The sequence below is a fragment of the Podarcis gaigeae genome (assembly GCF_964106915.1).
Source record: "Podarcis gaigeae genome assembly, chromosome: 6".
NCBI classification, from domain to species: domain Eukaryota; kingdom Metazoa; phylum Chordata; class Lepidosauria; order Squamata; family Lacertidae; genus Podarcis; species Podarcis gaigeae.
This window is the reverse complement of record NC_139682.1, coordinates 45,979,943-46,007,465: the sequence shown is the minus strand read 5'-3', so window position 1 is coordinate 46,007,465 and position 27,523 is coordinate 45,979,943. Positions and strand designations below refer to the sequence as shown.

Sequence of the window (27,523 nt, the reverse complement as noted above, 5' to 3'; positions counted from 1 at the left end):
ATTTAGTTTCATTTTCATGGAGCGTTTATGCCATCCTATCTCTTAAAACAGATAAGATTAGAGATACTGCCTTTTAATAAATAAGAATCAAACAAACCACAAATCAATGAATAAATATGCGAATAGAGCCTGGATGTTAAACTTATGGCTGGGTGGGTTAACAACTGGCCACGTGGCGACCCTAACTTAAAGGCATGTTATATAGCTGCACTGCGGGCTTTCAGAAGTAGGTCTTGGTTCTTGATATATGAACAGAAGCAGCACAGGCTATGGAGGTCCGGTGTCATATAAATCCAGGCTGTGTTTCCAGAGCATCTACTACCTTTTTGTTGTGTTAATTAGGTTACACATTGAAATGAATGCTGCAGGAAGCCCATTCGAAAGGAACAGATCCATTAGCCCGTTTGGGAAATGAAACCCCACTAGTCATTGCAGGTCCCATTATGTGGCTGTGAAAGAATGTGATAAGCTGTGTAACCGGGGTGGGAAGAGGTGGTGGAACAATGTGGAAAGACCAGGAAGAGTGAATGGAAAGGTGAACTGACAGCAAGGAAGTTGTGCACGTCAGCAAAAACTGATTGGATGGAAGCCTGATAAATAGAAATAACAAATAGTTTCAGGGTGAAGCATGTGACTGATAGGAATACATGGGGAAGACTATTGTTGTTCTAGTTGGTCTGCTTCTCTGTGTCTCTTTTCCACTCCATATTTCCTCCTTTCTAATCCATCTCCTGCCTCTATTTTATCATTCCAAAAGTGGATCCTGGGATAGCAATCTCTTCCCTGATTGAACCTTAGGAACTTAATCCTTCTCTGCACATTGTAGACAGAGTTTCATAATCTCCCCATTGCCCTCATTCACAAGTCAAGATGTCTTCAAAGCCAGGCTGCTGAACACACCCGGTTACTCTTCCTACAAAAGTATATTTTTGTTATTTTCCTTATTCTTTAGGTTTACATCCTGCCCTTCATCACTTTCGTGATCCCAGAGCGGATTGAAGCGATTTAAAATCTGCACCAAAATTAAAACAAGCCGTTTGCTGTGTAAAGCACAATTGTAAATCAGCAGCCAACAGCAACTTACCCCAACAAAGCGCAGCAGCAAATATATCAGATCTTCTCCAGCTGCATTACAGCAGCAGGCACATCCATCAAAGTATCTCTCATTAGCCCCTACCAAAAGCCAGGGAGAATAAATATATTTTTAATTGGTGTTGAGAAATGCTCAGAGACAACCCTGAGTCTTGTGTGGAAGGGAGGGAGCTCCACAGCCAGGATGCTATGACAGAGAAGTGGCCCTATTTTGGCGTCACCACCCCTTGGTAGAATCCAAAGAAGGGTCTCTCTGGCAGATCTTAACACCCAGGCAGGATAATATTGGAAGAGGCCTTGCTGCAACCTGACACCTGCATAAGCAGCATCACTTGAAATATGCTGCATCCTTCCCTATTCCATTGCAGGACTGTGGCCAGAGATAGACTCCATAGCCAACTCTTCTCATCCTCTACTCTTTAAAAAATATATTTATTTATTTGGTTTTTCAGATTAAAGTTTTACAGCCAATTATCTAACATACAACATAAAAACAAGATTCCAAAGAATCTCCTGGACTTCCCTCCTCCACTTTGTGGGTCCTATTTTTAACCATTTCCTCCTGCATCTTTTGTAATTATCCAAATCTTTTACATCTCCATTATGTCCAAAATTCAACATTAATCTACAAGTGTTATTCCAGTCCTACTTATCCACCACATCTTTGATTGCTGTTTACTATATAGTCCAGGGTCAAGGAGCTTTTCAGAAGGCTTTGGAGCTGGGTTTCAGAACAGCTGTTCCCTGTCTTCATCAGGACCTCCTGCTGTTCCCCAAGGCTGCCATTTTAATTATGATTGATAATTGTTGGTTATTTATATTTCCAGACATTATTTCATTTACTTTCCTAAGAATTTGGGCTGGAGTTGATGACAACTTTATATGCTCATTGAGGTGCTTTATTATGTTTTAATTAATAAAGATGTGGTCCGAATATGGATTTTGGGATCCATCTCCCCCTGATGGAACGATGCAGCTAACTTTACTTTTTGAGTTTTCTTCCTGTAATTCTATCTGTCCTTCCTTCTCCTGACTTTCTACTCGATACCATACTTTCACAGGGTTACAGTGTGGCAATTAGTGACAAAGCTGCCAAATGCTCAAATAAACATAACATCTGCCTTTTTGGAACAACTTCTTTTTTTTTGCAGAGGCCCAACCTCTCTTATTTTTACAACAAGTTTTATTTTCTAACTGTGAACATTACAATCATGGATTTTACCAGTTAGGCACCTAAATCAAACCATACAAACACGTCCCATGAAATGGCCCAAACCATTTTGATGCCTTGAAGCAGACTGCTCCCTCCAGTAGTGGTTGATGGGGGAAGTGTTGCTTACCTGGTTTCCCAATGCCAGGCTCACTATGGTTACCAAGAGGGAGACAGGTGAGGCAGCAGGGAGGTTGGTGTAGGAGTATTGCGAGCATCATCAGATTGGCTGCACCTGCATCTCAACAACCTTCCTGCCGCCTTGCCCCCCTCTCTCTCAGTAACCAGCATCAACTGGTTTGACATTTATAACCTCATGCAAATCAATGCTTTAATTCTGATGGTTTTAAACATATCTTCCCTAATACAAGTGGTAGTCCATGCACCAAAAAGCTTTTATGGAATGCTTGAAAACAACTTTTAGGTCTTAAGATAACCAGTGCCTACTGTATAATATTGCTTGCTGACTGTCTCAGCTGAATGGAAATTTGTCTCATCAAGAAAAGACCAAGGGCACATCAATTAAGGGCTTGGTAATGACGCTGAAGCACATTCTGATTTCAGCAACCTTGATGTCAGATCAAAGCTGCTATGTTAGCTTCACAGGGATTACACTAGGTGCCAGAAATGAGAATATGTCACCTTTTGCTACATCATATCTGTAGCTCAATCACGTGAAATGACTTCTTGTCAAGGTTGTCAGTTTGAGCCCCACATTGGGCAAAAAGATTCCTGCATTGCAGTGGGTTAGACTAGATGGCCCTTGTGGTCCCTTCCAACTCTACAATTCTATGATTCTTTGCTTCCTTGCACCTCTGATTTCCAGGATGGTTGCCTAATTTTTTTTTGTTACATCCAGGTCTTGGGGATCCAAATGAATTAGAGAATCTAAATACAAAATCCAGTTGGCAGGGCAACAGAAGAGAACGCTCTTCTCAGATTGTGAGAACAGTTCAGGGGATGGAAAAGGCTTCTTGTACAATCTTCATAATTTGAAGTAGCTTGAAAACACTGAACTGAGAGACGTTAGGCCGTCTATTTCTCTCACTTAAGAACAGAGGCAAACAATGTTTGGTTTCTGGGTTTGTTCCAAAGTACTCAAGAGGCCTCTTGCTGCTTAAGTGTTTGCATCTATTTCCCAGCTCTTCGTTGTTCTCAAAGCCCTTGGGATAAAAGACTGGCTGGTCCTTTGCATGTCAGAGAGGTGAGCAGATTTTCAGTTAGTCGGTCAATTACACATATCTTTTAGGGAACTCAAGGTGGTAGATGCAGGATTGCCTTTGAAGACAGCTGAGAAACTTCAGCTGGTGCAAAGTTCAACAGCAAAAATATTCAATTGTGCAACTGCCAGAATCATATAACAACACTCCTAGAAGATCTACAGAACGCTGGTTAATTCTTTGTTTCGTGTTCAAAACAGTATTACTGTTTTGTTTTTTAACCTTTAAAGTGCAATGCATCCTAGGTCTTGCCCTGGATTATATTGAGATTGTCAGAAAAGGTATTTGAAGTACTGTTGGTCACTATGAGATCTATTCTTGAGCCTTTGGAGTCAGATCTTTGCTCCATCTAGCTCACTATTGTCTACATTGGCTGGTAGCACTTCTCCAGGATTTCAGACTGGGGACATCTGAACACGTGTCAGACTGGGGACACGTGTCGACAGCTGAACCAGTGACTTTCTGCATGCAAAGGAGATGCTCTGCCACTGAGCTAAAACTTTCTGGATGCTGGTACCTTGGCTCCAGTAATCCCTGCCCAAGGAACATAGGAAGCTGCCTTCTATAGAGTCAGGCCATTGGTCCATCTACTTCATTATGGTCTACACTGACTGGGAGGAGCCTTCCAGGGCTTCAAGGAGGGGACATTTCAACCTGGAGATGCTGGGAATTGAGCCTGGTACCTTCTGTAAGCAAGGCAAATGCTCTACCACTGAGCCTTTACCCAAGTTGATGTATATTCCCATGGTTTGCTTTCTACTGACTTTCAGGTGGCAGATGAACTTCATATTTCTGAAAGCTCTTAATTGACATAGGGTTTTTTGGCTGGAATCTGCCAAACTTGGTTTCCTAACTTCTTTAATAAGAGAGTTCCCCACCACTCCATAAAATCACTTTGCCTTTGTTTGGGACATAGGGTTGTATCCAATCACGTTAGTCCTTTTCAGAGTAAACCCATTAAAATTTCAGGACATGACAAACTTAGGTCTGTTCCATTTACTCTGAGTACAACTTGAGATACAACTCATGCTATCTAACTAGGGATGTTTACACCCATACCTTTTAGGGTGTTTTCACAAGTTGCTGCCTGCCCTTTTCTTTCCTGCATTAGCAGACACTTCCCTCCACAAGATTAAAAGCTCTTCTCAATGTCACTTGTGAAAATGCCCCATACATTTTCACTTGGGCTGTTGGGTGGTAGTGATGGTAGGAAATGCTTTTGAGTAGTGAAACAGCCAGAGGTGAAAAGGTTAAGTGAATCTTCCTCCTTTTGTAGTCATTTTGTCTGCTTATGTTTTAAAAAAGAAAGTTGGGGAGGAGAGATGTTTGTGAATGAGCATCACATGTAGTTGGGGTCACAGTGTCAGTAGTGAAAACCCTTCTCTGGATTCTTCTACTTCTTATTCACCAAGGTTCACTGCTGAAGTGTCCACTGTTAGATAATAGTTCAGCAAACAAAAAGAATTGCATTTGAAATGGAAGAAAATAACCCTTAAATTTGGATAAGTGTGCAGTATCATTTCACAGAATGCTAATGTCAACATGAATCTGGTGACCCAATGTACATTTTTTATGGTTAGCTGGCACACCCAAAAATGATGACCTAGTACTGGCAGTGCCAGTAGCCTTGGGATCTACCATAACCTAGTAATGGATCCTGATCAGCCATGTTAGAATTGCTTGTTGAAGACCATCTCAGTCACAAAGAGAAAGGATTACCGCTTTGGGACCCAACCTTCACCCTGAGCCTTCCTGCTGAGGACATCTTGGCAATGTTTGAATGCATTGAGTAAAAACTGGTGTATGTTTAAATTTTGGCTTCCTGGTTAATGTGCTTCCCTAAGTGCCAGGAGCAGCTAGCTGTTTGCTTCACTACCATAGGAAGAGCTGGAAAGGAGACAGATGGAATGAAGTGCTCTAGCAGGCAGAGCCTGATTCTCTGGAGCAACAGGGTCCCCCAATATACAAGCAACAGGTTGTTCAACACACAGCTGATCTCAGATCCTGCTGGAATCCCCATTGCCTTCTTTTGCAACATTCTTCCCAGCATAATGTATTGACAGCCTGTAATATGGCACCGTATTGTTTCTGCGAAGGCAATGGGGGGATTATTGTTGTTTAATCACCTTCCACATATGCCCCAAGGTGATGTACAAAATCTAAAAATAAAAGCTAAAGAACAGTACACAATTAACAGAAGTTGAGTTTAAAAACAATGCAAAATAGACACCTGTGGCACAGTCGTATTCATCTAAGTGGGAAATGTGCTTTATTAGTAATCTGGGGGGTCCTAAAATAAGCTTATCACTTAAACCCTGGTCATGTTTTCACTTGTACACTGTTGTGTCTGCTGCTCTGGCTCTGACTTACATGGCACGACTAACCTTCATCTCTCTGGCCCAAGGTGTGGTGGCTGGTGCCAATTGGTAGTGTGGCAAGTCAGGGAAGCCAAGCCAATGATGCACAGAATGATCCCTGAGTTTTGTCAATAAGAAGGCAAGCTGGTGGGGGTTTGGCTGAGTCAGACTGAGATTGGTCAGCCAGTGCCCCCTTTGCCCTAATGGACCTGCCTCCCTTGCCTCTGACTCTGAGGACTGTAGCTCAGAAATCCTCATGCAAGAATGGGGAACCTTTGGTCCTCCAGGTTGCTGAACTACAGCTCTCATCATCCCAGGCCATTGACCATTCTTGCTGTGGCTGATGGGAATTGCAGTTCAGCAACATCCAGGGGGCCACAAGGGTTTCTCTCCCCTGTCCGAGTGGAACCACAGGCCCTTCCACTCTGTTGAAGCTTATGACTGCTCAACCAAGGTGGTCTCCTTTCTCATAGAAGGCAGAGGGAGCTAGTCAGACCTGCAGCTTCTTAGTCTGAGGCTGGCTGCTACTGGAACATGTGGACTCTGTTCATATGGATTTTCCAGCCTGGGCACTTCATGGAGCTGTCCAGTCACTGTCGCTGGAGACTAAGTTGCCTCAGAAGTTATGAGGGCCTTTTCCCAGCTTGGGCTGGTGCAGCAACTGCAACTGCTCCTGGATCAGGATAATTTGCCTGCAGTGATCCATGAGTTGGTAATAATCTCAAGACTGGATTACTGTAACACACTCAATGCTGGGCATGCTTATATGGTCTCCATATCAATGTGCCCTTCCTCCTTGGCTCCACTGTTTAAACAGTGACACATTCAAATGATTAAACATTCAGTTACGTGTTTTATCGTTTAAAGCTTGCAGCCATAGTCAAGATAGAAATAAACTTCAAAAAAAGGGCAAGATGCATCAGCGTTATTGTGGCTCCTGAAATGAGGGGGGTGGGAGCCCTAGGTTTGAGGAGGTACAACCCCAGCACCTGTGTTATACTACTGGCCTCTATTGATTTATGATGACAGTGTTTTGCACTATATTGCAACTGGAAGCATACATGCCAAAATACACGGAGGAGTTATGTTATTTTATATACTGAGAGGGATGATGGCAAGTTACCAAACCACCTTCCTCATTAGCATAGTGCAGAGGGGTTTCTGTTGACAAATAGGAAATAGCTTTATAATTGCACAGAATGTTTATGTATTAGGTACTGTTGACTAAGCAGGCTGAATTAATTATCAAAGTCCCAGGTTTAACCCCTGGTATCTCCAGCTAAATGGATCTTGGGTAGCAGGCAGAAGAGAGGCCTGGTCTTTCTGTCCTGTCTAAGACTGCCTCATATGTTTCATATCCAAGCACTCACTGAGTTCTTATATTAGCCAACGTCAAGAAAGTCTCCAATGTGGAGGAAGAGTATGTAGAGAGACAAAAAGCTTCTTCAACATTTAAGATCATATTGAAAAGCGTTAAAAAACATGAAAGGTTATCACTGCTGATGTTGTGTTATTTCCAAAATGAAACAAAAAGGAATTGTAATTCTTAGGTTATTGTGGAAATGATTATGCTTAATAGAGAAGTTGGTTGACACTTAGAATGAAAGCGATTGTTCTCAAATATATGGGCTGTCAGAAAGATGTACCAAATTATGTCTTTTGAGTAACTCAGTAGTCTGGCATGAGTAACCCTAGATGTTCAAAATCATGAATTGGCTTCCTCAGAGTCACAAGATTAGTCTTAAATTATTCTGCAATTTCAACACATAATACATTTTGAAGCTTTTGCATTAGCTGTCTGTTTTAGAACATCTTGGGAAATGATAATTTTCAAGTTTCGCTGCACTGCTACAGAATGTTCAACATTTATTTTTATTCATTTTTAAAAAAGGGAAATTTTAATTTATTTATTTTTCAAAGCATATGTGGTTCTGGTGTGTGTGTGTGTGTGTGCGTGCGTGCACGTGTGTGCAAAGAAAACAAACAAACCAGATGCCTGATTGTTTGGATACCCCACCCCAAGGTGCTTCTGGTGTACCATGAAATAATGATCCTGTATCCCCAAAATTTAAGACTAGGTTTAGGAATCTGTGTTATTGCTTTAAATTATTTTTGCAGCTTTGGCAAACACAAAGCAGGACGTGTCTCCTGTTCTCTGTTCTCTGTGATAAAGGTAAAGGACCCCTGGATGGTTAAGTTCAGTCAAACTTAAATATGGGGTGTGGCACTCATCTCGCTTCAGGCTGAGGGAGCTGGCAGAGCAAGGAGACAGTAGAACAGATAACTTTTCAGACCATTGAAATCACTGAGTTCAAAGTCAAATACCATAACTGAATATTTTCTTGCTTGTTTTTCAGGCTGGTGGATGACCGGTGTGTGGTGGAACCAACAGCTGGTGATTTGGATAACCCACCCAAGAAATTTCGAGGTAAGAGACTAATGAAGCAGTAAAGTCAACACTTTTGCTGGATCAACTGCTTTGAGATTCCCCCAAAACAATTCTCTGTTTCGGTACTGATTTGCAATTGGCTTTAGCAGTGAGTGGCACAGCTATCACTGTTACAAGTCTAGCATCATGGGCAGTAATTTGGTTGTTATTCACAGCCCTCTCACAGAAAGACATTTTGTTGGGATAACCACTAAACTTAAAAATCCTTTCCTTGTCAGCTCTGTCAAAGACAAAACACATTTCAAGCTTTTTATATTTTGGTGCCTTCAGTTTTGCACTCTTTGAGATAGTCAGTGATATCTTATTGATATCTTTAATTTTTTATCACATCACATTTATTCACTACATTAGCCCCCCAGGAAACCCTATTATTAATTATTTTATATTTTTATTATCTTTATTTTGGTTTATTACAGTCTTCACATTAAGGTCGCTGGATAGGTCCCAACAATTTAAAATACAACATTCAAAACAGTTTAAACAAATCACAAGAACAGGGTGGGTCCCAAAAACATATAACTGTCAAAAGCCGGGGTAAAGGGGTGTATCTTCAACACAGACAAAAAGGTGCCAGATATATTTTTGTAGGGAGGGAACTCCACAACCTAGGATCCCTCTCCTGGGCCACCACTCCTTGAGTTTTTCTGAGGGTGGTGGAATGACCAAGAAGACCATATCTGCTGATGACATCCAGTAAGGTTTGTAGGGAATGAAACTGCCTTGCAAGTATTTGGAGCAAGGTCATTAAGGCCTTAAAAGTTAGTGTGAGCATCCTGAACTGGACCAGGAAACAAACCGACAACCAGTGCAGTTGTTCTATAACAAGGGTTGTGTGGGTTCTAAACCAAATGCCAGCCAGTAACCTGACGATTGCATTTTTGGATGACTTCTTCTTCTTCCAAACTTCATTGACAATTTTAAAAACAATTACCAAGCACAAAGTGTTGTCTTTCAGGACAAATGCAGGTACAGATATTGAAACAGACTTAGAAAATCTTTTACTTTGGAGATTAAGCTCATGTCCACAGGGTATACTTCAATCTAGAGTGTTACGACAATTTCTCCATAGTGACTGCTGTGACTGAGACAGAAGGGAAATCACTGTACTATTGTTAATCGTTTCTGAGTTCAAGGGCAGTCCCATGTTGAGCACATGGCAATAATCCAGTCTGGAAATTACCAGAGCATGGAGGGCTGAAGTGTAAGAGTACAGTATAAACAAATAGAAGTGAACGAAATGTTTTTGTTTTTGTAAAAGGTCAATAAAAATATTATTAAAAAACAAACAAATACAAGTGAATAACAACAAATCTTGACAAGGGTTTACAGCACAGGAGCCAATGCCTAGGGGCTGAGGTCCCTTTGCCCCCCCCCCCAGTTGATGGGCATTACCATTCAAATGGTGTGTGCGCGCTGTGTCACGTGAATAATTATGTGGGACAGGGTTTTCCTCCCACAATATTCTATCCAAGTTGGCACCCCTGGTTCACAGTGTATTGTAGTTCTAATCTTACTTTTAAGTTTTGGATTGGAGCCGATTGGGATTGTAACAAATGGAAGTATAATCTATTTATGCTGTATCGAACCAATTGGATAATTGTATGGATGGATGGGAGGAAGCAAGCAGACAATGACTGCATTTCTTCACCCCGCAACCCTGTGAAAGGAGCGAGAGTCACAGTGGGCTCTCCTAAACCACTGCAGCCATCTCCTCTCCATCCCCATCCCCAGGCAATCTCCATGCTTGGCGCTCTGCTGTTGTGTCAAATACTCCACAAGCCAAACTTTTTAAATGGAGCCCCCTCTGCATCTTGCATCCAATATCCCGCTCCACCCACTGCTCCCTAGTACACAGCTGCTTCCCCATGAAAAGCAGGAGCAGAACAAGAACAGTTTCTAAGATGAGGGCATGAAGAATACAGTGGTACCTCGGGTTACATACGCTTCAGGTTACAGACTCTACTAACCCAGAAATAGCACCTGAGGGTTAAGAACTTTGCTTCAGGATGAGAACAGAAATAGTGCTCCGGCGGTGCGGCAGCAGCAGGAGGCCCCATTAGCTAAAGTGGTGCTTCAGGTTAAGAACAGTTTCAGGTTGAGAAAGGACCTCAGGAACGAATTAAGTACATAACCAGAGGTACCACTGTATCTGGCATTGTAGGAGCTGCTGAACTACAACTCCCATCTGCCCCAGCAAGCATGTCTAAAGGCCAGGGATGATGGGAGTTGCAGCGCAGCAACATCTGAAGGACCAAAGTTTTCCCATACCTGGTTTAGAAGGATGGAGAGGGATGGGCGTTCTGACATCCAGCACACTCAGCGTGGCATTGGCTGGCATGAATGCCCAGGTACGGAAGGGGAGGCTACCTTGGCTTCTTATGAAAGGCCTTTCTGTGCCTGCTCCCCTTGTACATGGTGTAGGGTTGCAGCTTGTGTGTTTCAGCCAAACGCTGAGCAGCCAAGAAGCCACTCAAGCCAATTCCAAAGCAATAAATTTTATTGGGAGCTTGCATTGGCTCTCTAATGCCGGTTAGATGGCTGGGCTCCCAAGCACATTCAAGTCAGCTGGGATTTTCTTTTTTACTGAATGCATTCTCTGATCTCTCTGGCTGATGCATTGACTTGGTTAAAAAAAATATTTGAAGTTAAACCAAGCTGGGGTAGAGGAACATGATTTAAAGACAAAGCAAAATCTGAAACTTAAACTGATACAGCGGTAGAATGAGTTTTCATATCATATAAAACAACTCTTGGTTCTCTAGTTCCCCCCTCCCCCCAGCCAAATCCTATTGCTAATGGGAGAACAATACTGAACTTTTTTATGGTGCTTTCAAAGCTTTTTTTTGGTGTTCAAGGCATATTTTCATATATTATCAGGTTGCAATCCTTACCTGTAAGGTAAGTCAGTATTATTATTAACCTCCATTTAGCAGATGGGAGACTCAGGCTGAGAAAGTGGATATCCCAGTGCTACCCAGTGAGCTCATGGAGTTGTGAGATATGAACCTGGGATGTTCTGATTCACAGCTCGGTTTCTGAACCACCACACAACACGAGTTGTCTTCTCTGCAATTTGTTTCATTCACTCTGTTCCGGCAGTGTAAGATACTTGGAGGTATGTCAACTAAGGAAGGGCAAAGAAAGGAAGGGCACTTCAGGAATACAGTTAATTTGCTAAGCTTTGTGTATGTTACCTTAGATTATCTTCTTGAGCTCTGTTAATTTATTGGTAACAAGAATCAGTGGCGTTCTGTCAATCAAACATTAAACATTGTTGGAAATGTAAAGATGAATGTAGGATGTATACCTAGGAAGGTGAAATCAATCTTATTATATTTCAGTTCAAGGAACATTCCCCCAAGGCTATTGGTGGAGTGCCTCTTTCTCACCTCGTTCAGGGATGTTTCCATCTGAGCACTGATGAAAACAAAATTGCAGGTGTGGCTAAATAAACATGGTGCAGAATTACCTAGTCTGTTTTTCTAGTGATTTGAGGGAAACTTTGGGTCAGGGTTATCTAGCTAATGTTTCCTCCATCTTGATTTCTTTGACAGCTACTGTTGATAGGTAGCCATGCTGCCCCCCCACCCAAGAAGATAATTCGGCAGGCTGCCAACAAGATCAGAGCCACCTCATGCTAGTTGCTAGAACACACAGTGAGAGGCAGGCCCATCTAAGGATATTGGAAGTATCTCTCTCTCTCTCTCTCTCTCTCTCTCTCTCTCTCTCTCTCTCTCTCGTAATATGGGAAGGTACAGTAGGTCCTTAGTTGAGCAGGAGAGCACCTGCTTGGCATGCAAAAGAGCCCCAGTTTGGTTCCTGGCATTTCCAAAGAAGGCTGGGCAGGACCTTGGTTTGAAATGTAGATGAACCAATGGTTTCTTGGGATAACCTAAGGTCCCCCATGATGCTGAATGCTGGTAGTGTGGAAATGTTGTGGGATAATAAGAAAGGATATATTGATTAAATATTATCCTTCCCCACTCACGCTAGTTAGTCAGTAGCAGAGTACATTCTCCGGTGTATAGCAGGGAGCTAGTTGGTAGATTCCGTTGAATCTCCTTACTTAAGCAATCCCATCTGGCTTGTCCAGATTGGGTTTGTTCCTGGTAAATTTCCTTTGTTCCCTCTTAAAAAGAATAAAGATACAAAAGTCTTCTTTTAAAAGTAATGATAAAAAGTTTACTTGCATTCAGTTCACAATAGGTTCCCTGAAGGCAGGCATTAGCTGTAGTTACAGAAAAGGGTTTGAGTTAATCCCATATGGGAATGAGCCCATGTGCTGCTGGCTGAGAGCCAGCAGACAGCAAAATAATATCAGAAGAGAGTCAAAGAGGAAGATGGCTGCGTGACTAGCCCTTTTACAGGGTCTCACAGGGTCACACCCATTTACCTGGTCACATGCAGGGGGAGGATGCTCCAGACAGGTGTAACAGGAAGTCCTCCTGGCTGGAGTAACATCCCCCTGTGTGTCCACTCTGGGCAAACAGGAAGTGTTGTACTTGACTGCTTATGCTACATCCCACAGGAAGAGGACAGACAAAGGGAAGAACTCTCTTCCCACTGTGCATAGTTAAACTATGGAATTCACAGCCACAAGATGAAGCAATGGTTCCCATCACCAACTTTAAAAGAGGCTTTGATAAATCCATGGACGATAAGTCTGCCAATGGCCATTGGCTGTGATGATGACTATGTCCTACCTCCAGTATCACAATAGGTGTTCCTCTGAATTCCACTTGCTCAGGAGTACAATGGTTAGAGTGCTGCTGTGTTCAGGTCCTACTTTCGGGCTGTCTGGCTGAGAGTACAGGCTGCTGGACTAGATGGGCCTTTGATCTGATGTAGTAGGACTCTGATGTTCTTAGATAACCTGAAAGGAAAAAAATAAACAGAAAAGAGCCTTATGAAACTGAAGCCTACCAACACTTGAAGCCCAATAGGCGTTCAGGGTGGATTATCTGCTAAAGGAGCACGACGTGTCACAAACCATAGTATCACGTGAACGTTGTGGACAGATATGTCACTGCTAATATTTAGGATTGGTGAGTTGCGTTTTGCCAGAGTTTAATCAGGAAACAGTCAGAGCTAGTGGCCTGGAGGGATGCAGGCAGTTCCACAGAAAGTCAAGCTGGGAGAAGCAATCAAAGCAAGGGCTCAGGCAGCAGTCAGTAGCTTTTAAGGGCCAGATGACTGACTTATTATATCTGTGCTGGGCTGGCAGCTGCATCATCATCATCATCATCATCATTATTACAGTGGTACCTCAGGTTACAGGCGCTTCAGGTTACAGGTGCTTCAGCTTACAGACTCCCCTAACCCAGAAATAGTACCTCAGGTTAAGAACTTTGCTTCAGGATGAGAACAGAAATCGCGTAGCAGTGGCGCACCAGCAGCAGGAGGCCCCATTAGCTAAAGTGGTATCTTCAGGTTAAGAATGGACCTCCAGAACGAATTAAGTTCTTAACCCGAGGTAGCACTGTATTATTATTTCTTACCTGCCCTTCACCATAAAGTCCTACGGCAGGTTACAGCAATAAAAAAATACAATATTAAAAACAGCTTATAACCAATTAGTTATGAGACTAGACTGGGAACTAAAATACTGTATGTATATCTATATCTCCAGGTATCTCTATATATCCTGGGTGTCAAATACTAGGGTAAGGGTGTGTATTTTCAGCACCTTTGGTACCACTTTCTGGCCATCTCCTGTGGTGATCTGCTTGTGCACTACCATAGTGGCATTGGGGCTGCCACCAGAGTCCTTAGTTTGCCACCTTTATGTGTTATATTAGAAGTGGGGAGGTTCCCCCCCCCCCGGTTGAGGACATCATCGGTGGTGGGGGACCTGAAAATCGGCAGTGGCTAGGGCCCAAAGTGGGTAGGTCAACCCTTCTCTCTTCTCTTCTTTCTCCCCATCCATTTTTCTTTCTTTGCCACTCTCCTTTTAGACCTCATACGTGGTGATTTTCTCCCTGGACACTAATATGCAATTCCAGCACCTGTGGAAATGGGCAAAGTGCTATTGAGGTTTTTTTGTGCTCCTGTGCCTTTGATTAAAATGCTGTATACACTTGCCTATGAGTAAGCCCCATTGAACTGGGCGGACTTACTTCTGAGTAGAACTTTAGAGAACTGCGCTGTGGAAATCTCTTTGATGATGTGGACACAGTGGCGGGAGAACTAACCTGAGCCACTCCCGTTTGGCACACTTCAGCCATGCCTTCCGTGACTCAACTTTTGCTAATTGTTTCCTATGCATGCGAGAGCCATGGATTCTCAAGCATGTCTTTGTGGTGTGTTGGCTGCCTGGTGTCCTGTTCCAAAGGGAAAAGGTGATGAGTCAGGGAAAGGGCAGGGCAACTCTTGGCCTCTGAAACAGGATGTCAGGGCCAAAGCACTGGGTTTCTTTGCTAAAACCATCCCTTCTCTTAGTCCTTGTCCATTCCAACAACCCCACTTTCTCTATAAGTATAGAGGCTCATTTCCCTTCTCAACGATTTCTCTTCTGACCTGCCTTGTTACCATACTCTGGCATAAGAATCCTCCTAAACACACCATTTGGGATAGAATTCATATGCTCCAGCTGCCCCTATGCAGCAGGGACAGCCATCAGGGCCGGCTCTACCATTAAGCAGAGTGAGGAAGCCACTTCAGGTGGCAGATTCTGGTGTACGTGGGTTGTTCGTGGCAGCATCTCTCTCAGCTGCTCCTTCTGCTCTCAGGGACAGAGCTGTGTGTGCCCCACTCGTGTTCCCTAAACTAGCCAGCTGCCTTCTTTCTTCCTTTTGAAAAAATTTACTTATCAATACATTACACAAACATACAGAAAAGAATACAAATACAAAATACAAAAAGTATGATTCTTAAAAAGGAAGTAGGAGCGGAGGACAGGTATAGAGAAAACTCGTAAGAATAGTATTTAAAACCAGTCATTCTAGAAAAACCGTTACGAAATTTATCCCCATTCTTCTGTCTCCATGTTAAGGAGAAGGCTACATTTCAGGGGGAAGGCAGCCCACAACAAACAAATGGGGAAAGCAAAACCAGAACCTGAATTCTTTTGAGACGCAGACTTCTGACCTGTTGCTCAAGCAATGGCACACATTCCAAGCTGCCTATGCATTTTGCAGCATTGTATAATGGTCATGGGTTGAAAATATCCTCCAGCTGTTTGCAAGTTTAAACAGAGTAATTGGCAGCTTGTGTCAGTTTTACTGTGGCTATTAAATTGCTTGTTGCTCTTCCACCACCATTTTATCTAATCTTTTAATCCTTGCCCTTTTGTTTCCAGGAGTATCCTGTACAAGGCAACACTATAGATATAATTGTATGTGGTAGTGATAATGTTTCCTCTATTTGAGATGGAAAGGGGTACAGTTATGCCATTGTCAGAAGTACTGGCTTTTAAACATTCGTGCATTTGTTTATTTCAAAATATATCTTCCCTGCATTTCTGTGCAAAGCCCATCTGAAATGGTTTACAGCAATAGAAGAACTATATCATTTAAATACAAAATAATAAAACCCATCCTATTCGTTAGGTTTGACTGGCTCATGGTTTTCTGTGTATATATGCATGTGTGCTATGATATTTGTGCTTCTGGAAGTGAAAAATCCCCCTTTGCTCTGCTGTCACTTGTCCTTGTCTTGTTTCCTTTGCCACAGCTCAGAATGGAAACACACAGGAAAACAAAACAGAAATACACTGTATTTGGGGTAGAATGTTTTCAGATCTGCAGACAGACTTTTCTTTTCTGGGGCTTTCTGCATCTTGCCGCATTGGCTATGCAGTGGGTTTTTGAAGCAGAATGGATCTCATATTCTCACAAGGATATGCAACAAACCTAGCATGAATCCTCAGGTGTTTACACTTTGCCATCCTGGGAATCAGCAGATTTGCCCCTGAATTCAATGCCAGCAGGGCATGCGCCACTCCAGGGCTGTTTCTTCTCTTGATGTCATAGGATTTCAACAGGAGCAGCTTCAGGTTACTGCAAGGAAACCACTGCAAGTAATAACATCGACTGGTCCAAACACTCAGAAAAATCACACTCTCTTGAAAACTGCTGGAGCTGACACACCTTTGGTGCAAAGTTCCAGCTTTCAGGAAAATTCACTCTCAATGAATTTCAGAAGGCTGGTCTATTAACTGCTCAGACAGTGGTTCAGCACTTTTGATATTCTGTGATATAATTATTTACAGCACAAGATTAAAAATGCTATCATCAGCTGCTGGCCTTTGGCACATGTTATCACATCCTTGTGGGTCTTTGAGCTTTTTTGGTCCTAGGACTGTGTAGGGACTTACTGGGCAATTTCTAGAAATAGAACTCCCCCATTTCAGGTTCAGTTTTTGAGACAAAAACGCATGGGCCTAAATTCAACAAAACAGTTGTATCAGCAGTGAGTCTGGCTAGTGCAATGTGGCTTCCCCTCATCTTCTCTCCCCATGTGCCCATGCACACCCCCAATCAACCCCAGAGGGTTTGGAGAATCCCTAGAACAGCACATGGGAGGAGCAGGAGAGCAAAAAATGGTTGTACTGGCAGAACAATAATAATAGTGTGAAATTGAATTCCTCCCATGGTTTTGTCAAAAAAGAAGAGACACAAGCAGCAGACATAGCTATAGTGGTGACCTGCACCAGACTACTTCTGAAACCTCCAAATTAAACTAAACTAAAGTGAACGAAGTATATAATTCTGAGGCATGGATTTCTTTCCTGCCCTGGTTTGGACCTTGGAATTTTGCTGACTGTATTCCTCTGATCTGCCTTAAGTCTCTTTTGTGGATTGGCCTTCAAAGATTACTGAGGATATTTCACTTCATAGTGAAACTGCCCTGATATTCCTTTTTAAACACCGCCCCCCTTGGACCCATGCAAATGTCACTTAAGGCTTTCCAATGTGCCTCTGTTTGATTGCAAATGACACACATCCATGCAAATGGAGATTTACTGAATCTGTACATTTCTAGAGAAGCAGACTTCTTAAATGGCATTTGCACACCTCTTCGGAAACAGGTTTTAAGCTGCACATGTTCAAAAAGTCATGTTGGCGGCAGCCCTTAGAATCCAGCTAAAATCACATAGTTCAGCTATGAAGTGTCTGGACTTGGCTGGGCCAACAGAAATGTCTGAGCACAGCTTGGCAGTTCCTGCTCCCCGCCCCTTTCCATGCTTTCCCCTAAGGCTCTTTTAGCAAGGCAGATCCCCATGTTTGGACACGTTGGGGGGGGGGGAAACGAAGGTATTCAAATCTTGTACTTCGTCAGAGACACGACAATAAATGCTTTAAGATTTATTTTATTTTTCAAACACACTGTGGGTGGCTGGCTGGGTTTAACAGACAACATAATTGCACATAATCCCCACCCATTGAGGACACAGCAGCAGGACAGCTGATTCCATTCATATCCTCTGGTTAGAAACAGCTCGGTGTCCAGCAGGAAGCAGGGTCATTCCAGTAATGGATTCACACCTCTGCTCTAACTCTGGTGTTCAGTCCTCAGGGAAACTTCCAGCCAAGTCACTGAACTGCTGGTGCAGTTTAACCTTGACACGACTCACTTGCAAGCACATGCATATTCCTTTGGTGATAATGGCAGAGGCAAGGAGTCGGGGACGACGACGACGACCCTGCACTAAATGATGTGGGATGCATTGTCTACACTGACTGCCGGTGGCTTGCCAGGTTTTGAGTTAGGGTTCTTTACCAGTCCTACCCAGGGACGCAGGTGGCGCTGTGGGTTAAACCACAGAGCCTAGGACTTGCCGATCAGAAGGTCGGCGGTTCAAATCCCCACGACGGGGTGAGCTCCCATTGCTCGGTCCCTGCTCCTGCCAACCTAGCAGTTTGAAAGCACATCAAGTGCAAGTAGATCAATAGGTACCGCTCTGGCAGGAAGGTAAACGGCATTTCTGTGCGCTGCTCTGGTTCACCAGAAGGGGCTTAGTCATGCTGGCCACATGACCCGGAAGCTGTATACCGGCTCCCTCGGCCAATAAAGTGAGATGAGCACTGCAACCCCAGAGTCGGCCACGACTGGACCTAATGGTTAGGAGTCCCTTTACCTACCTTTACCAGTCCTACCCAGAGATGGCAGGGATTGAACTAGAGACCTGCACACAGAGCAGATGCTCTACCACTCAGCTACATCCATTCCTTTTGCTGTATCCCTGGTGATGCCAGTGCATTGCTGTACCCTCAAGCTCCATTTATTCTCTGGGTTAACCCTTCTTTATTTAAGTGATGGTCTTTGGTGAGTGTGCAGGGTTGATTTCCAGGTAGGAATTTTGAAACTTTTTGAAGCAGCCCTTACTCTTGTCTGGCCTTCCTCAGAAGTCAAATCGACAATAGCAACGATATATGCGCTCCCAGCTTGTTACCTGGAGAAGAAAATGTATGAAAAACTAGAAATTGTACCATTAATCTCCAGCTCAGGCAACTGATGCATTGGGGCACATCAGTTTTTGTACTGAGAGACAGTAAGGACCCACAGTCCCTTCACACACTTGTTCAGTTCATGAGAGGTTGTTTTGTGTGAAGCTCCCTCTAGTTTTCTATGTACAAGCATTTGTGTGTGAGGTGTGTCTATGTGTGAATATGGAAATCTGGGCATTTGTCCATCTATGAGCACCTACCAGCAGTAGAACAGTACAGACCAGGCAGAGGTTGACCACTCAGTCTGCTGTTTGTGAGAAACTGGTCCTAATTCATGAGGAGGGGACACAACCTGCTAAAGTGGGGAGTTTCCAATATGATGTTCTCTAGATACTATTGGATTGCAGCTCCCAGCATCCCTGATGGTTAGCCATGCTGTGTGGGGACAATGAGAGTTGGGAGTCCAGCAAAACTGGGGGAGGGGGAAAGGGGGTCACCACATACATTAACCTTGTGCTAAGGAATTCCCCTGGCATGGGAGGTGAGGTGTCCTTGGTGTGGGACTTGCCAATAGCAGAAGCAGCCGTGTGGAATGAGACAACCCAAAATGGCTTCCTTCCAGAACTGGTGAGAATAATGTTTTGCGCCTGCTTATTCATCACTCTCTGATGAATAACTGACAGCAGGTTTGCCAGCAACTTGGGACGGGATCCAAGAATGGAAATTATTTTCTTCTAGTGTCTGAAGTTTCTGTGGTGCTATTTTAGGAGCAATTAAGAGCCATCAAGGACTTTGGTTCCATCCACCTGGGACTGTCTTTCTAACAAACAATGGAAATCACTGCTAGGCCAATTTTCAAAGCAATTTTCACATGTTTTGCCAGGGTGGGGCAAAAATATCACTCAAGGATTGGATTAATCTTAAAGCAGGGGAATTTAAAGAACTTTCTAGGGTAAATCTACCTTTAAATACAAGGTTCCCCCTTTTTAAAAATGGTCACAGTGCAACTCTTCCCTCTGCCCCCAATGCCCCTGAGAATGGCACTCACACATTGCAAGTCTGATTTTAATTCTTTCTCAACCCTCCTTTATTTTGATAATGCATTTTGTTCAGGGTCAAATGTGAAGAAGAATTATTCTTACTGCTTAATAGAACTTTTCCTTCCTCGCCTAAAAGCTGTACATGCCATTACATTTGCAGGAATTGCTATTGCTTCCTAAAAGATGTATGAGAATCTCTTTTCCTAGCATTTGAGAGCTACAGGAGAGATGGCGATAATGAAAAACGGCTCTCTTTTTCTAGCATCTAAAAGGTGTAGAAGGATTTGCATTATCACATCGCTCTTAGACACTAGCATTGACACAAGGGAAGGTGGACTCCCACAGCTAAGAGTCTTGTCTTTTCCAGACTTCTCAGATATGTAACATTTACATCGTATTTAACCTGAAAGTTAACGTTAGTAGAAAGAGAATAATTTGGTGAGCAGCAGCTCTTAATAATCAGTGGTGAGCGTTAGAAGAATGTAATGCTTTCAGGCTTCCCACAGGCAATTGGTTGGCCACTGTGAGAACAGGATGTGCTAGATGGGCCATAGGTCTGATCTAACAGGCTCATCTTATGTTCTTATGAATTGTGGTTTTAGCATGCTAACGGTTGCTAACTGTTATGTACTGAAGTTCTCACCCTGGGCCAGCAGGGGGATACTGTAGATAGTTTTCACTCAGGTCCACAAATGCAAATAAGGGATCGAAAGTGACGTTCAGTGATTGGATAGTTACAGAAAATGGTTACTGTTGCATTCTAGTGGCGCTCTATATAAGCAGGCTGGCTGAACCCTTCAGTTCAGTTCTGTTCTGTTCTGGCCTGTGAATAAACAAGAGCTGTTTGAAGAATCGCTGTGTCGTCTGATATGTTCACCCACAACTTAACACTAACTTCTTCTCGTTACAGATTGCCTCTTTAGAGTATGTCCCATGAACCGCTACTCCGCCCAGAAACAATACTGGAAAGCCAAACAAACCAAACAGGACAAGGACAAAATAGCCGATGTGGTACTGCTACAGAAACTTCAGGTATGACAAGCTCCAAAAAACGTATTAACCACATTTCTTTCTGATCTGGCAAGGCTGGAGGACCTTTCCATTGCTTCCTGCTTGAGACCTTGCTGTATTGTCTACCCTCAGCATCACCCTTGCTGGGCAGGAAGTGCAGTGGTGGCTGCTGCCCCCCCTGGAATTGGTAGGGTGGAAGGCAGGCAGACCAACAGTAGGGGGTGCCAGAACCAATGACAGACAGAGCCAACTCAAGAGGGGACCCTCTTGGTTTTTCTGCCACCCTCAGAAGCTCAGTGGTAAGGGATTCTCTGTGGCAAAGCCCAAGTTGTGGAATTCCCTTGCCGCAGAGGTTCATTTAGCAACTTTTATCATATCCTGGTCTCTCTCTCTCTCTCTCTTTGTGTTTGTGTGTGTGTGTGTGTGTGTGTGTGTGTGTATATATATATATATATATATGAATGAGATACCCTCTTTTCTTGTGATAGTAAATTGTTTTTTATATTGTGTTTTTAAATTGCTGTAACCCACCCTGGGAAGAAAAAAATAATAGTAGTAAAAATAATAATAGTAGCAATCCTCCAAATTTATCTTCACTGCTTTATGGCATAAAAACTTTCTTTAAAAAAGAAAGAAAGCTGAGATTCTCAGGATGCTGAATTCTGTGCTCAGAACCATTCTTGCATGTGTGCATTGTGCAGCTGGGAAATGCACACTGGCCTGACTATAGAAGGGCTTGTATTTGCACTGCCTTATTTTACCCCCCCCCCCCGTATAATGAGACCCAGCTGTTCTTCTGGTTCCCTGGATCACATCCAGTGCCTCCCCCCCCCCGCACCTTGTGTAATGAGATTCTAAGAGTGATTCACACCATCAACAATTGTGGTTAGCCTACATGGAGACAAATGAGTAAATTAATATTTGAAATATAATGGAAGTAGATTTTCTGTGCAAGGAGAGGCATAGCTTGGCTCCATTGTTCCTCACCTCTCCCAGCTAAGGCATTTATGTAATGCATTGATATGCTGCCGCTCAGCCACAATTTCTGAGGAGTGTCCCCAGCAAAACAATAAATAAAAAGAGCAAAGCAAAAATGCTAGTCCAACACCCAAACAAAATAACCCACAACAGAAAAAAAAAGATTTAAAACAGAGGCAGAAAAACCAGCTCCAACATTCCTGATTCTTCAAAAGTGCTTGTGTGTTTTGAGGCTACAATGCAGCCTTGTTGCAGACAACTTTTAAAAAATGAGGCCTGTTTTCATTTTTCAAGGACATCCTTTGCCCCCCTCCCCCACTGACCAGGTTAGGCTTATAACTGTATTTCAATCAGAGGAAATGATTTTCTAAAATAGAAACAGAAAGAAAGGAAATCCAGTCTCACTTTTTTTTTTTAGAACAATCTGAATTTTGCTGGGGCAATTCTCCCAAATATTTGAAGTTGAATGGCACCATCAGAGCCAGCCTTGCAGCAAAGTTTTGCATGTGTGTACTCAGTATCAAGTCTCAATGAGTTCAGTACACAAATCCCATTAAACTGTGTATTGGGTTGCAGTCTAATTCATTTTGGTGGCTTTGGTGAAATAGTAACTCATCTTTAAGCATCCTGATTGACTCTGTTATGGTCCATTAGGGAGACCAGAAGGAATTCCTGTCCTCCTTCCCATGTTGAGCCTAGGTGAGACCCTGCGTTCTGAGCCCTTGTTATCTGATGTTCAGGCAGGAACAGCAACATCCTTTAGAGCTTCCCCCTTTTGGGCCTTTCATATGGAACACCTTAGCTGACCAACTCCCTTCTGAGCCTTAGAAGACTTTTTTAAAAAAATTATTATTTATGAAGGCTCTTTGAATTTTTTGGCTGGTGTGGTAGGTGGGATAGAGATAGAGGCTGCTTTTATTCAATCCTTGGCTATTTCCTGATCCCTGCTGGTTATGCCATTGTTTGCTAATTTATTTATTTTGGAAAATATTTATATCCTGCTCTCTGCCCAACCATTTCAAGGCGAGGTATACAACAATCACTAAAACAACAAATACAGCTACAGATCAGGAGCAGATAAAATGCTAAAGTAACAAATAATCTTAACATGCAATACCGGTCATTGCAAAATTAAGACGAGAGATTAACGAGATTTTATTGTGGGCGCAGGTTTTTCGGTGGGTGAGGTTTTTTTAGAAATAACATGCACAAAATCCTCCTCCTTTACCATGTGGTTTGCAGGCTTCCACATGGGAAGATCGGTTCCCATGTGGGCTGCGGGTTCCCCTATGCGCTGTGCTTGCTCAGTTCAAGCTCCACTCCTAGCCTAGCCTGCTGAAAATGGGATCCCTTACCTGCTTACTTGTTGATTTGTGATTCCTTGCCACAAAGGTTATTCCTCCAGCTGTGCTCTGTCTAAGAACCAGTAAAGTTATTTAAGGTGGGTCTACCACTTAAGCATAATTTACTTACATGATCATAACCTTAGGCGCATGCCCAATGAATGGTTGATTGATCAGATTGTTGATTGAATGAATGGAGAGTGGGGAAACTGTGCCACTGAAAGAGATTTTTGAGTCCTCTGCTTTGCTGACCCAACTCTGGGAAGGGCTCTCCAGGGCTCTAGGAACCATGGCAATGCAGAGTTCCCATATGTCCAACCCTTGGAGCTGATGTAAAAGGACACCATGACCCATGGTAACGAAATCTGCCAGGTTGAGGAACCAGGTCACACTCCCCCATCTTGCTTCCAGCAAAGGTAATCAAGCAGCAAAGGAAACCAAAAGCTGTTCCAAACTGTGTACACATTTTAAGCTTAAAATGCAGCTAAGGTCATTCTTATTCTCAATTTGGAGCGAAGCTGGCTTGGGGAAAAACTCATCAAAACACTGTAATTCCTAAGAAACAACAGGACAGATCTAGATTGTAGCTGACATTGTACGTACACCACTTCCCAGACTGCATTGGATGCAGAGTAAAATTCAGACACAAATTCAATCTGGACACAGAATTCAGGCTGGAAGCCAGATTGAAATGGAACTGAAAATAGCCCTATTGGTTCAAATATATAATTGTGTCTTTTTAAAAGCTCTACCCTAGGCAGATGCTAAGGGCTGGCTTCCAATAATGCTAGCCAGGAGCTCCTGTTGTTTTTTTGTTTGGAGTGGAGATGGGTGGATGGGTTCAATTTGCACCTGTGCTGTGGCACTTCATTGTTCCTGGCAAGCCATAGTTGGTTTTAACTCTGACTTCTGTTACATGCAAACTAGGCTGTACTATACTTTCTCCAGTCATGGTGTAGAGAAAGAAGCTGCAGGTCACTGAGTTCTCTCCGCAAACAGTGGAAATACCGTATTTTTTGCTCTATAAGACTCACTTTTTCCCTCCTAAAAAGTAAGGGGAAATGTTGTGAGCGTCTTATGGAGCGAATGCAGGCTGTGCAGCAATCCCAGAAGCCAGAACAGCAAGAGGGATCACTGCTTTCGCTGCACAGTGATCCCTCTTGTTGTTCTGGCTTCTGGGATTCAGAATATTTTTTTTCTTGTTTTCCTCCTCCAAAAACTAGGTGCGTCTTATGGTCTGGTGCGTCTTATAGAGCGAAAAATACGGTAATCTGTCACGTTTTTAGTTTCTGAGACTACAAGACGTGCTTCCAAATATTTTTTTTACTACTGTTAAGGCTAAAAACTTGCATTCAAAAAGCAAGCAAACTAGTAAGAATGGAGATGCCTCTCTCTCCTCTCCTCTTTCGTTAGGTTTCCCCTTTTCTTGACTTTTCTTTTTTCTTCCTTTGTTCTATTTTAGACTACCGGTAAGTAGCTGTTTTATATTAGTATATTATAAAAAAGATAGTTTGTGATTGGTATGTATTTTTGTATATCTCCGAATAAGTATCAATAATATATATTTTTTAAAAGCAAGCAAGCAAGATGTCTCACAAAACTGAATTTTGCATCTAGTATCTAATTCTACCCTTATGTGGAATTGAGAATATGCACAGCCCTGAATACAGCCCATTGTGCCAGTTTAACCTTTATGGGCTACAGGAAGAGCAAGGACTCCACTGAAGCACAGAGAGAATTCAAAATGGTGCCTTCATTTGCTGTTGTTTCTGATTTCTTCCTAGGATCAGAAGGTTCAGTCAGGCACACTTTTCTTTGCCTTGCATACCTAGATCCGTTTCACTATCTGCTCCATCCCATATTTCCTGTACTCTGACCCAGCCCAGGAGCCTCAGGGGGTTATTTGCTTATTTTTCTTTCAGTTCCTTTTGCTGCTGGTATTTCTCCTGAGCAGCAGGCTTGTCCCAAACTGTGTGTGCTCTGCTTTCCTCCCCTTTGCTACCAGACTGGAAACCGAGTCAAATATTAATCCTGTGTTTTGGAGAGATTAGGGTTTAATTAAATAAAAAGTGCAGCAGCGTTTCTGAGGGCTTTGGATTGCCAGTGAAGCATCCGAGAAGAGCCAGCCTCTGCCAAGGTGGATTTGTGGTCAGGGCACCACCTACTTGGAAGATGGTTTTATTCCATGGCTTGAAGTGGTTGACTCATGGCTAATGGCTGTTCTCTTGCACTGCACAAGCAATTCTCTTTCCTGCAGGGCAACCTCAGAAATCCACCCTCACTGCTCCTTTATCAGATACTCATCTGACCAGCAATGTCCTTACAGTTATATCCCCAATCATCCTGAAGTGAGCTGAGAAGTAGCAAAGAGCTTAACAGGCTGAAGGGAAGTTTCCTCGAACATTTCCCCTGAACTGATTTCATTTCAACAGTTCAGTTGTATGCAAAGTGGCATGAAGCTATCACACAGGATGAAGAGTGCAGTTGTCATGGACAGCAGAGCTGGTGTGAAGGGTTGGCATGGATGGGCATCTGCCTGAGGCTTACATCCCACTGAAAAGAGCCCCCTGGTCCTGCTCTTCCTCTTCATCACTGCAAGCTGCCTGCTTGTTCACCTGCCTCTTGCTCTGGCCTCTTGCTCTGACTCTAGATTTGAAGTATTCCCTTCATTCTTTTTGTCATTCCTGGTTTGGATTCATTCTGCTATGGTCTGTGTTTCCGTACAGCATGCTGCACAGATGGAGCAGAAGCAGAACGAAACTGAGAATAAGAAGGTGCATGGGGATGTGGTGAAGTATGGAAGCGTCATACAGGTATGGAAGGCTGTCTTTCTCCTCCACTTCTGAGTGCTGGAAAAGGTGAAGGAAAGGCAACCCAAAGCTGTTGGGAGGTGGGGCGGGCAGAGCAACTGGCCTATGAGGAAAAGAAAGGTTTAGAGAAAAACGGTGATTGAGGAGGGATATGGAAAAGCATGTGGGAAAATGTGGACAGAGAGAGGTTTTTCTCCCAGTCTCATAGGCTACCCAAGGAAGCTGAATCTTGGGAGAGTCAGGAAAGAAAGAAAGAAAGAAAGAAAGAAAGAAAGAAAGAAAGAAAGAGAAAAAAATCCCTCACACAGTGCATAGTGAAATGATGGCATTCACTTCCACAATATGTGGTTAAGACCACCAATTTAGAAGGCTTGGGAAAGAGATTAGATTACTTCCTAGAGGGTAAGGCTATCAATGGCTACTAGATATGATGGCTGGTTATGAGGCGGCATTCCTCTGAATACTATTTTATTTATTGGTGAACAACAACAGTGAGAGAGAGAGCAATTGCCCTCATCTCCTGCCTTTGGACTTCCCATTGCATTGGGTTGCCTACTGCGGGAAGCAGAATTGGAGTGGTCTGATTCAGCAGGGCTCTTATATTTCTGATCCTACATTTTTGTTCTGAGTTCCCCGGGAAGAGCGATTGATTGTTAAGCCAGTCTGGGATTGTAGTTCTGGGAGGGGTGTAGGGGTCTCCTATCAACTCTCAGCACCCTTAATGAACTACAGCTCCCAGAATTATTGGGTAGGGGGGAGCCATGATGAGTTAAAGTGTTATCATAGTGCTTTTAACATATGTTGTGAGTGTGGCCTAAGTTTTTCTCAAGCGCTCTGTGTAACTGAGTACCGCACAAGGTTCCAGGTAGAAACTGGTCTGCTTCATGATTGGTTTTCCAGCTTCTCCACATGAAGAGTAATAAATACCTGACCGTTAACAAGCGCCTCCCTGCCTTATTGGAGAAGAATGCCATGAGGGTGACCCTCGATGCCACAGGCAATGAAGGCTCCTGGCTCTTCATTCAACCCTTCTGGAAACTGAGGAGCAATGGAGATAACGTGAGTGTGTTATGTGGAGGCAGAAAATAATATGTGACTCTTCCCAGTAATACTGCTATAAGCTTTAGGCCATGTGATGCCCCCGAGATGTGGCTGGACTACAACTCCCATCATCCCTATCCGTGGCCATGTTTTCTTGGGTTGATGGGAGTTGGTAGTCCAACAACATCTAGAGGTCACCTTGTTCGCTATCCCTGCTGTAAGCTATAGATCTCCAAAGGCTTTACAAGCTGAGATTGTTTTAGGATTGTCAACTTCCCGGTGGAGCAGGTGCTACTTTTAAGGAGGAGAAATATCTGAGAGGGGCAGCAACTTGACTTGAAACATGCAAGGAATTTGGCGACTGAGCTCCCAGGGTGGATTCTCAGCCCCAAACCTAATTTCCCGGAAAGACATTTGCACATTTTCTGTCCTGAAATTTATTAAAGGAGAGATTGATTTGGGGGTACTGTGTCATGGAAAGGAGTACATAATCGGGCCAAGTTCACAGATGCTTCTTTATTACTCAGTGGTTGCAGTGTCAAATGATGATTTATGTGTGCGTGGCAACAGCTGCAGACTGAGTT

The 27,523-nt window shown here is 43.2% G+C and overlaps 2 protein-coding genes across 2 annotated transcripts in view; both read left to right on the top strand.

Annotated features, from left to right (window-relative positions):
• ETV7 (ETS variant transcription factor 7) overlaps positions 1–27,523 on the top strand; it is a 741,840-nt gene that overhangs the window by 173,864 nt on the left and 540,453 nt on the right. The gene's annotated exons all lie outside the window — the stretch shown is intronic.
• Positions 1–27,523, top strand: part of ITPR3 (inositol 1,4,5-trisphosphate receptor type 3) — a 97,347-nt gene that overhangs the window by 17,374 nt on the left and 52,450 nt on the right. The window contains exons 2-5 of the mRNA XM_083744902.1: positions 8,237–8,307; positions 20,667–20,788; positions 25,815–25,901; positions 26,799–26,957. Coding sequence (XP_083601028.1) covers positions 8,237–8,307; positions 20,667–20,788; positions 25,815–25,901; positions 26,799–26,957 — 439 coding nt within the window. The remainder of the gene's footprint in view (positions 1–8,236; positions 8,308–20,666; positions 20,789–25,814; positions 25,902–26,798; positions 26,958–27,523) is intronic.